The sequence below is a fragment of the Pelobates fuscus genome, chromosome 1, assembly GCF_036172605.1.
Source record: "Pelobates fuscus isolate aPelFus1 chromosome 1, aPelFus1.pri, whole genome shotgun sequence".
Classification (NCBI taxonomy): Eukaryota; Metazoa; Chordata; class Amphibia; order Anura; family Pelobatidae; genus Pelobates; species Pelobates fuscus.
In genome coordinates, this window is record NC_086317.1 from 63,243,407 (window position 1) to 63,256,293 (window position 12,887).

Genomic DNA, 12,887 nt, shown 5'->3' on the forward strand with positions numbered 1-12,887 from the left:
GGGACACTCCACGGTGGCAAAGTATTGACCATAGGTTCATGCAGAGCCGATCAAAGGTTTCCAGGAGGTAAGTGTTCAGTTGAGGGCTTGTGCCCGTTGTCTTTGGCCCTTGTTGAGCGGCCATCTTAGGCTTGCCTTGAGTTTTCGGTGTCTCTTCAGGCGGTGAGGCTAGAGAACCCATCAGCAGTTTTGTTCTGTGTGTCCTGTGGGGACTGGGATAACCCCCACCGGTCCCAAGGTGGGGGGGGGGGGGGGGGTGTTGGAGGCCAGTTGTGTCGCCTAGGGGTGTCAGTGTCAGAGAGAGTGGCCACCTCTCACCGGCTCCAACCCCCGCAGGTCGCACTTAGTATCCCGCTTTCCTGGCCCCGACGGGCGTCGAAGAGGTATCGCTGGATTCAGGAGAGCACCCCCGACATGGGTGGTGCCCCCTGGTAAGTCTTCAGGCTGTTTATCCGTCGTTTGTGTCTTAATTTCTGCCCGTCAAGTAGGAGCTCGTGTCCCCCACGTCTGCTCCGTTAAGCGGTCAGGCTCCGCCCCCTTTATTGTGATTTTAAACCAGTTCTTCTTCTTTTTTTTATTGTGAATGCAAGGTACAATTGGCATTGAAAGCCTGGTAGCAACATTAATAAGTCTGACATTACCATGGTAGTTTTCAAAGTGCATATGAAAACATTTGACATTCACATGTTCTACTTTAATAGTTTAACAAAGAAAACAAAACAAAACAAAAATGTGTCCAGTCCAACTAAGTTACAAGTGATGCTCAGTCTGTGTTGCCACCACTGTATAGAATGTCAGGGAAACAAGTTCTGTCCAACTGCGGCCAAAGTAGGACTTGGCAGTTACAGAGCAGCCAAAGAGAAGAAGTTTTGTTCACATGATGACCAGTTGAAACATCGCTCACCAGCATACCAAGTTAAACTAGGGAAGCACTATTTATGTATTTAGTGCACCAAATGCTTTCCGCTCATAAAACACCTGCCTGGTACTTTGCAACATCACCCATTGTGGACAAAGTCCAAGCAACGATATGGTACAATCATCTACAGGTAAATGAGCCCTGCCAATCTGGATCTGATATGAAGAACTATGTCCTGCTACCAGAAAATATATAATGGGGTAAACAGAGGCCTGAAGTGTCGGGAGTTCCTGCACCAATGAGTAAATTAAGGAAGAACAGAATAAGCAACCCAATCATCTAAAGGTATGTGAAGCCACCATTGAGGCAAGTGAACTTAGAGACTGGACAAATTCAAAAACTGTTTTTTTTCACCTTGGATCTATAGGGATCATCAAGAGTCAAAATGAATGATCTCCAAGTCAAGATAATTTTTTTTAGCTAGAAGTAGTTCTTTGTTAATCAGTGTGTTTAGCCATTCTATTTTAAATATAAACTGGAGTTTAAATAGGATAGGAGGTAAGAGCACTCTGCTGGTTCCAGACTTGGAGAATAGCTTTGCAACCAACAGCAGCTATAAGAGGAAGGAATCACGTTGGGTAAGGGATGACCCGACATGGGTCTCAACAGCAAAAACTCAGGGGAAAGTGGCAAAGTGGGCATATTCCTATTGTCTAAATATTGCTTCACTTCAGCCCATAATGATTGGATCAAAGCACACTCCCACAGACAGTGATATAGGGGAATAATAAGCATAGTGTAAGATCTTAAGAATCATATCCATGTAAGAGACCACGGGTAAAGCCTGACTTTGGGTGAAGTGTGCCAGAAGAATAATGGACTTTAGTGTGGGAAGTGTGTTTTTCATTTCCCCATACCCGTTTAGAGACTGGCCCAGTCTGGAGTGTATAGTATTAACATACAAAGTTTTGAAATTGAATAGGAAGGGGAAGTAGAGGAGCACCACATAGTATCCAACGGGTTCTCCCAGTCAGGGGCTGTAAGACTGTGTGATAATATGGTAACAATGGCGTATTTAAAAATATGCGAACCATGGAAGTGGAAGGCCCGGGAAAATCTCCCTGAGCTCTGCAATCATTAAAAATGTATGACCACTGTAATCAACAAAGGAGCAGAGAGCCGTGATCCCAAGTTCAACCAAGGCTATGAAGGGGTACTGATCACCCGGAGAAAAATCAGGATTAGGGTAGGTAGAGTAAACACAGAGGGTTGGCTCCTAATCTAGAGCTAGACTGCTTCCAGGCCCTAATAAGGGTAGCAATAAGGATATCATCTGGGAGGAGATAGTGTGGTCTATGGAGACGGCAACAAGCTTGGTAAAGCCAGAAAGTACTCCAGGGGCAAATCCGAGAATCTATTTTGGGATTGAATATAGTCAAGCGTTTGTCTAAATTTAGCAGCCAGATTGTATTCCTTGGCATTTTGTAGATTTATCCCCACTATTGGTCTTGCATTGGTACAATTTAGTAAGGCTGAGACGTGCTTTGCGTCCTTGCCGTAGCAATTGTCTGAGTTTCTTATTTAATAGAGATTTGTCTTTGTTCAAAAGTAGCATAGGGAGAACCTGTAGGGTACAAAGCAATTTAGGGAAACTTAATGCCTCGTTTCCACTGAGCGGATTGGTATGGGTCGGTTCGGTACGGTACGCTATTTTGAGTGTTTCCATTCTGAAAGTGGCCCATACAACCGAACCGTACCACACCATTCATGGTCCTCCTTCAGATGTAGGGGCATAGGAAATGGAACGCTACGGTTATGGCGGAGCTACTATACAATCCATTGATTGGCGGACAGGAAAACATCAATGCTCATGACAAATGACACGCTATGCATTTTTTCTAAACCCCGCATGGCCCCTGGTGGTCCGACTTGCGGTGGAAACGCTCACCTGAATAGGCTGGACCTTTCTAAACCTTCCAAACTGTACCGACCCGAACCATTCCGCTCAGTGGAAACCAGTCATTACAAGCTAGTATAAATTGGCCCTTCCTATAAAGGACAGTGGCAATCTGTGCCAGCGATTGAACTCTGAGAAGATGGCTGTGAGAATAGGTTGGATGTTCAATTTGTTTAAGAGGGAGAGATTCCTAGGAGTTTTAATTATAAGAAGGTGTTGATTCCTACATCAGAGGAAGACACCGTGGCAAGCAGGTCAACAAGGGGTGGGAGGGAATGATTTGGATTTGTAGTAAAAAGTAAGAGTTCATCTGCGAAGGCTGAAACCTTCAAGGTGATACTTACCATGGGTATTTACCTGAAATCCTGTAGGGCTTCTATGGCTCATGGGTCAGTAGCTGGATTAAACAGCAGTGGTGACATCCCTGTCGACATCCCTGTCGTACAACTCTTTCCATTGTGAAATACGGGGAGTCAAGGTCAGTAGTGATGATGCAGGCAGCTGAATTGTGTTGTAAATTTTTGTTATATTTTACAAAAGTGTGACCAAATTCAGTACACCAATCAGATGCTGCCAAGTAATGTGATTGAAGGCCTTTTCAATATCAAGGCCAATCAGTGATGGAGACTGTAAGTCACACCTGTAAGCCTGTCTACCCCCCACAAAACTTAGTTGATGAGCGGTAAGTTTTTGTAGCAGGAATATTTGTACTCGTAAAGCTAGGATCTTGGTGAAGAACTTAATGTTCTGATTGAGCAGAGAGATTGGGCGATAGGAAGCCAGTAACTCCACGTCCCTGTCAGGTTTGGGTATAGGAGTAACTAGGTCCCGAGTAAGGGTTTCTACTGGTAGGCCTTCTAAATAAATTTGATTAAACATGTGTTTGAGGGTGGGACTGAGTTTTATAATATACTGCAGTAAAACCATCACGGTCTGGTGCTTTCCCTGATTTAAGGGTCTTGATTGCTCTATGAATTTCACTTTCAGTAATGGGCTCATTATGGAACTCCCTAGAGTCTTGTCCAGCTGTGGGAAATTAAGACTCTATCTAGTGCGTTCCGGCTAGGGGAGGCATGGACCCGGTTATTCTTTTGATCATTCTGACCTCTGTTTACCTTGACGGCCATCTCTAAGGTCCAATAACATGTTCTTTACCTGTGTTATTTTTCTGGGTTTCATATACTGCATGTTTGGGTTAAAATTACTGTGACACTGTGGAGGGATCTGCCCCAGGCTTATTTTGGCCTCTTTTGCTGAAAAACTCCACACAACCAACAAAAGACTTGAGTGATGCCATTAGATGACTATAGAAAGAAAAGAAAAGCAGACCGTATTGACAATGTACATTTTATCATCTTATACTGTACCCCACATGCAGATGCTGTCAGTGTGTGAAAACACAGGCTAGCTGATTATAGAAAATAGACTGAATATATGATTCAATACATATGCATACACAGGTGAAATGCTGCCACTCTCAAGACCACTTCCACACAGGTTCCTAAACTCCAAAGAAACAAAACACACCCAAGGGCACCCTCTTGTGTACTTTTAAAAACATACATAATAATCTTACAATAAACTTAAATTTACCTGTAAATTACTTTTCTTTTAAATTACTATTAATCTTAATGTTTATAGGCACTAAACGAGACTTCCAACTTTTTCTGTATGTATAAAGGGCACATCATTTTTTACTCCAAATACATTTTCTGCAAGAACACACTGTGCACTTATTGTGTGCATGTTCCATCCCAGCAATGAAATATATTACTTCATAAAGATTCTGGATCAACTAATATTTAGTTGTTACAAATAAATTAACACTTCTGTGGGATCTTTGCTCCCAAACATAGACACACATTCAATCTGCATGCTCGGTTACCTGTGTGGAATTGCTAATGCAAAAGGTTAATTCTTCCTACAGTTATTACACATCTAATACTTTTAATGTTATCATTTAGAAAAGTAACAGCATGCAATTAAATACAATATTATTTTAAGGACATCTCAAGTTCAGTCTCTCTTCTGGACATGTATGGAATCATTATTGGATTTGCCAGTAGGCCAAGCAGAGACTTTATCGGTTCCAAAATAAAATCTAATTATAGACAAAGGACCCATGTTTATGGGCACAGGAAAAAGATACGCATTGACAAATACAACTGTGTTATGTGAGATTAGCCATTATTACTGGAGAGGGAAACAGACTTAATGAAGTCATGGAAAGTTTTTTTTAAATATTGATATTCGAGGACACTGTACTACTCACAGGGTGTAGGTTCTGCAAAGCCGTTACAAAATAAATAAATACTTAATTAAATTGAATTCTTGTGAAAATCAGATGCTTATGATGTATTTGAGAATGTGTAACTTTTTGGAAAAATATAAGTATCAAAAGGTTGGTCATAGATTAAAGGAACACTCCACTGCCCAAATACAAAATAAATAAAAAAATCATTATTTAGAAGATCTACCCAAATGAAAACGCGATTTCATTTAATTATTTTTTTCGTTGGTGATATATATAAATCAGCTAGCAAAATCTGAACATTTCTTGTCTGCTGCCTTTGCAAGCTCCCCCCTTCTAACCCCTCCCAGGCATTGTGTAGCTGTCCAATCACAGACTTCCCAATTCAGGTCATTGAGAATTCTTTGTAAGTCAGGTGCTCAGGGCAATTACTGCCTTTTGAGGTCAGCTGCATTGAGCTAAAGAAACCAGGAAGTAACAGGACCTGTTGTCTGCTTGAAAGCCAAGTGGGGTGTAACCAGGTAAATTTATAAAAATGTCAATTTCTACTGAAATCTGCACTTTTTGCAAAATGAAAAAAAGAGGACATACTTTTTACACATAAAGCTTTTCAGCTAGCTAAAGTTGTTTAGGGGTCTTGGGTGACCCTTTAACCCCTTAAGGACCAAACTTCTGGAATAAAAGGGAATCATGACATGTCACACATGTCCTGTGTCCTTAAGGGGTTAAATTCTGGTATTAACACACTTAGTATGTGGATACACTGACTAAATGGGAAACTGGAAAAATGACATGAGAATTTTAAAGTTTGAGTTCTAAACAGCCAGATTGTAAAACTAACTGGTGTTAGAGAATGCTCCTCAATGCAGCTATACACTGCAATTTTATGGGATTACGGTACTATAATTATAGGATTAGGGCCTGTGACAGATCAACTTTAAATTAGATTAGAAATCCCATCACATTTTCCAAGAACTCACAGGATAATATAATTTGAATTTAAGACTTACAAATCAAACTGTTATACAGCTGTAACTCTCTTTATAATAGGATAGACATATTTGCTTTCTTGTGGATTGATACCAAAAACAGCAATTCAGTGGCTTGCCAGATGGGTCATAATAAAAGGTGCATTGACCAGCCTAGGTCATGAATGAATTATGGGTCTAAATTTTTAGAACATTTTTCTTGAATCATCCAGCTCTGAATAATCTTCTCTAACATCCAACCCTGTAGCAACAGATAATTTGTCTTTATAGCAGAGCAGAACTTGATTGATTCTACTACTATTGTTGCCTTAGGATCCTAAAGGGACTGCACATAATATAAGGTGCTCCGATCCCAGAATCATTTGCCTTGATGCCAATGCAACGGGCCCAAGAGTGACATTGCGTGTTAGAGTCATGTTTGTGAGTGTGTTTGCAAATTTCATTAAAAACACAGATTGCAATTTCACTTCTTTATTAAATTAACACCAATGATTTTCACGTCTTAAAAAATAATTGATACTAATAATTTTTTGTTCTCTAAACAGTGAATTGGAAACCGCATTAAACACATTTATGCTAAACAGATAAACAGGATGTATTCTAATACCGCACACTTTAAAATCTTCCCCAGGCCTAAAGTCCTTTAAGAGATCCCTCTCTCATACCTAAAAACAGAATGCACGTGTTATGGTTGATTATATATTTCCTACCTGTTCTATGTTAAATTCTGTATATATTGTGTATTAATATTGTTTTTGTATTTTATTGTACCCTAATGTAACAATGCAATGATTTGTGGACCCAGGACATACTTGAAATCGAGAGAAATCTCAATGTATCTTTCCTGGTAAAATATTTTATAAATAAATAAATATTCAGTTATTTTCAGTTTGCCATAATGTACTGTTTATTAGACCACAATGTGTATAAGCATAAAAGTAATGAAAAAAAACACCAATCATATCATTGAGTAGTCTCAAATATGTATATAAGCATAACAGTAATAAAAAATAATAAATATATATCATTTGCACAAAGAACTTTTACGAATACCTAGGAACACTGTCACTTAAGCAGAATTCATGCCATCTAGTGGACTTAAATAGCATTTTAAACAAAACTATGAGCTTAAAACACATTAGAAATATGTTTCAATAAGTGACATATAGCCTAGGGTAAATATATATTTTTACTTGCTACATTTTGTTCACAAAATGTTTGCTATAAAAAACACTACCCACTTTTTTTGGGAAAAGCGAATAATTAGGTGTTTAAAGCCTGGGAGGGAACGAGATAAATAGATGATTGAACTCTTCTTGGGACACTCACTGCTCAATAGTCCTAGTGACATGTTGTCTATAGAAGATACCAGTTAATGAATTCTCACCCTCTACACAGCATTTTACAATAAGTTGGAAATCACAGGCCGACAGTCATACATTGCTATAAGAGGGGGCTAGTCATGGTGGTAAGGGTAGACCTGGGGCAGAAGCATTTGGAGGAGGGCCTTGTATTCTATCTAAATTAGTAAAAATGCTGCGTCTATTAAGATGAGAAAGAATCTCTGGTTGCACATTTAGACAGAGGCAAGTGCAACTATGAATCATCAGGAATTCAGCTTGGAATTGTAGATTTTAGACCAAAATACGCACTGGAAATTATCCACCTCATCTATTTTGCACTTAGTTTTAGAATTGCATATTATTAGGCAAATTGGGTGAATAACCCTGATTTTAAGTGATAATGCTGAACCTTAGATATAGATTTTTTTCAGTTGTATATAAATATAAAAGATGATAACATTAGGAGTGCAATATTCGATGTAAAAACTAATGAATGCCATCATGTTTCCATTTCCAGGCTCAGCTGTCTGCAATGCATGTAGCGAGGTTCCACTCGGCTTCCAAAGCACCATCTCCCGTCTACCTTAAGGGCTTTAAGGATTTTCGTGAGGATAGAGACAGCAAATGCCACATGAAGATCAATAAAGTTTTTTCGGGGGATGGCTCACTGCCAGAGACCAAGGGACAGAAAAAGAGATCAAATTCTATCCAAGAGTTTTCTGAATCCTTTGAGAAGCAACTACGCTTCAGAAGCAAGCGCTCCACATCTTTGGTAAGTACAAGAACATTTTTATTTGGCAATACTGTAATTGTCTTTCTATTTTAGCTATTAACGATGACTACTGCCATGTCAGATATGCATTCTTCCCAGCAGTAAGAGGTGTGAATGCAGGACCATCAGAGGGTGGACCATCAGAGCTTGTGACAATGATCTAAAAAGTTGAATTTATGACTTGACAAAGACCAAAATTGTCACTTTTTTGCTTGCTGTTTCCATTAAAAGACTGCACTTTAAAATTAATTATTGATTGCCTGCATCTCCTATTTGTTACTTGAGGATTATTTGGGGAGTTTCAGCCCTAAGACCAAGAGCACCAACCTTGTCTAAAGGGGTATAAAGAAAACCTTGAGTGCCGTCCATCTGGTTAATATATGGAAATATTTCAAAAAGTGGCAGATTTGCCTGAAATAACTTGTCTGTCTGACGTACTGGCATGCCAGTTGGTGGACACGCCAAACACATTGGCCAGCTCAATGAAGGCCACCCATACACAAAATAATCCCTGTATGGGAGCACAGGAGTCCCATTTATTAAAATTAATTTTCAATTTATAATTAATTTTGGTTCGTATACAATCAAAATCTTTAGAATTTCACCTGGTCGAGAGTTGGACCTCTGAGCATGACCATAGTGACATGTGAGTTGTGCAGTTGGGAGCCTTACTCTGATGGGGATGTCAAAGCGACTTTATTCTGCCCAATAGTAATGTTGTATAGTTTTATAGCATTTTATGCTATACATTACACTGTAGGTTAAATGAATGCTAAACATGCCCCACATTGTAAATACATTATTCTTTAGGATTTGGCACTGACTTCTGTGTAAACCCCATCATGTTTCTTTTATTAAAATGTCCCAAAAAATAGAATGATATCATGAAGTGATTTAATGAATGCATAACCAGAGGACGCTGGACTTTTTTTTTCTAGATTACATTTCTAGGTCACATTTCTAAAACGAAATTACTCTTGGTAATTACCGTAGGTTTAATAATGATAACTATAATTATATCAACAGTTTTTGCACAATCAGTTCATTTTCATGAGTATTTCTCAACTTCAGCTGGTTTGTTACCAGCCTCTTTTACGGATTTGTTAGTTACACCAAAATATGTAGATTTAAAAAATCGACTTGAAAATTTTAAACCATAATTATAAAGTCATTATTTATACCCAACTGTGTTTGACAAAATTGCTTTTAAAACACATTAAACTGAAACCCAAGATACATCAATAATCCACCAGTTTACCCGTTTTTACTATGTTCTTTACAAACTGTTATTATAAAACAGTGTTTTATTTGGCAAGCTACTAAACCCAGTGGCTGTGGGCTGCTTTCCAAATAACTGATGTAAATATTCCAGAGTCTCTAGTTCAAAAGAGTGTAGAATTTTCTAAAGTACACTATTTAGCTCCTATTCATTTCTAAAATGAAAATCACCTGTCTTTTTACAGTATAAATATTTTGAGTCTGTCTTTTTTTTTTTTTTTTTAAACACTGAATGTAATTTTAGATATACAAATGTGCCCAAAGTAGAGATAGCATTAACTGTTTCAATGTATTGATTTAAAAAAAAAAATATAGATAGATATTAAAGTAATTGCGCAATGCACCAAAGTACTAAACATATTGTGGAAGTGGATAGGCTTCACATTTAAATGTCAAAGAGGCAGAGAGAGGATAGGAGGCAGTCATTGTAACCCCACCCCCCCCAAAAAAAAAAACCAACAACCAAAAAATCCCCAAACCAAACCCCCTCAAAAAAACAATAATGAAATGGTAAATTAAAGGACCACTATAGTGCCAGGAAAACATACTTGTTTTCCTGACACTACAGTGCCCTGAGGGTGCCCCCACCCTCAGGGTCCCCCTCCCGCCGGGCTCTGGAGAGAGGAAGGGGTTAAACACTCACCTTTCTCCAGCGCCGGGCGGGGAGCTTTCCTCCTCCTCTCCTTCTTCCTAGCGACGTCATCGGCTGAATGCACATGCGCGGCAGGAGCCGTGCACGCATTCAGCCAGTTCATAGGAAAGCATTTACAATGCTTTCCTGTGGACGCTGGCATCTTCTCACTGTGATTTTTCACAGTGATAAGCAAACAAGCGCCTCTAGCGGCTGTGAATAAGGCTCTAGAGGCTGGATTAACCCTCAGTGTAAAAAAAAGGGTTAACACTAGCTGGACCAGGCACCCAGACCACTTCATTAAGCTGAAGTGGTCTGGGTGCCTATAGTGGTCCTTTAATGTTAAAGAAAGATAATTACTGGAACACAATGGGGAATTGAAAAAAACAAAGATAACAAAAATCACAGGAACAAACAAAACAAACAGAAATTATTCTACAAGGGGTAAATTCTACTTGTACCATGGAATTACCTATATATATTAAAATTGTATATAAAACAAAGAAAACCACAGCAAAAATGCATAAATAAATGAAACCATTTAAGTAATAATAAATATATGGGGAGGGAAGTAAAAAAAAAATGTTTTTAGACATGCCCTGTGACAATACTAAGTATGGGGTTGTCCTTATGCTCTCTTGGTACTGATTAGCTTCTCTTTGACAGCTGATTCTACTTTAGAATTGGATGTTTGAAACCTCAGCTGCTGATGGTCTTATTACCGGGTCTTCAATTTGTAATAGGTGCTAAGGAGTCTAATGGGCGAACTTAGTTTGGCAGCTGTAAGTTGTAGAAGATAAACGGGGATTAACCCCATTCTCTCCCAACCCTGCATATATGTGGGGTAACTTGTGCTTTTCCTGATATAACAAGGCACGTTTAAAACGAGACAGGAAGTTGAAACATTCTTTCATGGTCTGTCTGGTTTTTATATTCACTCAATACTGAATGTCAAGATTCAATCGACAGAGCTTATATCAATGATTGACAGGGAGCTTTCACGGCACACTGACCTGCCGTTTAGAAGAGTGGACCTTCCCTCTGTCGGGCAGGCCCGCCCTTATGGGGGCAGAGCTTGTAGCACGATGGCATCACTGGCCCCACCCCCTTTTACTTCCCTTCCACCGGCATCCCGATTTTCAGGACGTCGGTGTTGGGAGGTATGCACAACTGCTGAACACAAAACTGCAAATGCAGTCTACAATATTTTGTACAATGTAGCCACTTAGTCAAATATTTTTACTTACTGTATGCCCAGGAAATTAAGGTTAGAACTTAGATGTAAATTCTTATTCGCTTTTAGGAAAATATAATACCTGCTGAATAGATCTAAGAATATCAGAAAGGAATACGAGCAGTTTTACAATTACAGTATAATAGTAATAGAGAGTCGATAACTACCCAGGCTATTTAACAGTTTGGTAATCCTAGAGCCTTAAATAAAGTCAGGATTGAGGAAAAGGAGAACTGTAAAATCAGGAATCATGTTTATAACCCACAGGAATACAGGCTTCATGGTACCAGGAATTCAGATATAGGACCATAAACCCGTGACCATAAACAATGGAATCTACAGCCCTAGAGCATTTTCAAAAGAACAGGAAATGCTAAATACTATTCTCGGTAGCCTTGGAGATAGAGCTTTATGAGGAGATAATGGTAACACATAATGCTAGAGTCAGGTGAGGCTGTTAACAAAGTAATCACATGACTATGACAAAGCAAAACACTTATGTCTATGGAAAAAGGACATCAAGAGTTTATCCACTAAATGTCACGTGATAATATCTGAATGGCAAAATTTATACTAAACTAGACAACCTGGTACAGAGCCGGTGCAAGGATTTTTGCCGCCCTAGGCAAACAAAAATCTGCCGCCCCCCCCCATATTTCCTGCCCACCACGTGACATCATAATGCCCCGCCCATATGCCCTGCCATATTGGCCAACACCAGTTCTGCACACAGTGTCTTTTATCTGAAAAGGTAGTGTGCTAAAATTAAAATGCCTGCAGGGACAGGCTGTAGACAGCAGAACCACTACATTAAGCTGAAGTGCTTCTGGTGACTATTGTGGACCTTTAATGTGAAGTAAATTAGAGATTAGTGCCACTAATAATATATTGGATCGCCTACTTACCACCAGATGAGGACAAGAGGATAAAGATGGGCTTAGGATGCAGTCTGGCTCCACAGGTCTGGTGTAGAAGAGGCTCTCCGGAGACTGTTTGTAACAGTGCTCACAACAATCAACGAACAGGAAGCAGCTCCATTTTTTGGGGCCCCTTACACAGCTCATGGTCTGGGCACCTACAAGGCCCACCCATAAATCCACCTATATGGCCCACACATGAGTTCGCTCACAGGGAGTGGAGTGTATGTGTGTAGGGGATGTGTTATGTGTTATTGTAGAGGATGTAATGTGTGTGTGTTCTTATGGAATGAAGTGTATAGGGATACCAATTTGTGTAAGGGATGTAGTGTGTATAGGGGATGCAGTGTATGTTTCTGGGTGTGTGTGTGTAAGGGATGCAAGGTGTGTTTATGTGTATGTAATTTAATGCAGTGTGTGTCAGTAAGGAGTGCATTGAGTGTGCGTAAGAGATGCATTTTGTTTCTGTGTGTGTAAGAGAAGCCGTGTGTGTGTGTGTGTGTATGTGCGCGCATGTAAGGGATGCATTGTGTTTTACAGTGTGTCTGTGTGTGAGTACAGATGCATTGTATGTTTCTGTGTGTGTGTGTGTAGGGATGCATTGTATGTTTCTGTGTATGTGTAAGGATGCATTGTGTATGTGTGTAGTGTAAAAG

The 12,887-nt window shown here is 39.5% G+C and overlaps 1 protein-coding gene across 1 annotated transcript in view; it reads left to right on the forward strand.

The window, feature by feature from the left end:
- LNP1 (leukemia NUP98 fusion partner 1) overlaps positions 1–12,887 on the forward strand; it is a 73,273-nt gene that overhangs the window by 20,420 nt on the left and 39,966 nt on the right. The window contains exon 2 of the mRNA XM_063448978.1: positions 7,917–8,171. Coding sequence (XP_063305048.1) covers positions 7,917–8,171 — 255 coding nt within the window. The remainder of the gene's footprint in view (positions 1–7,916; positions 8,172–12,887) is intronic.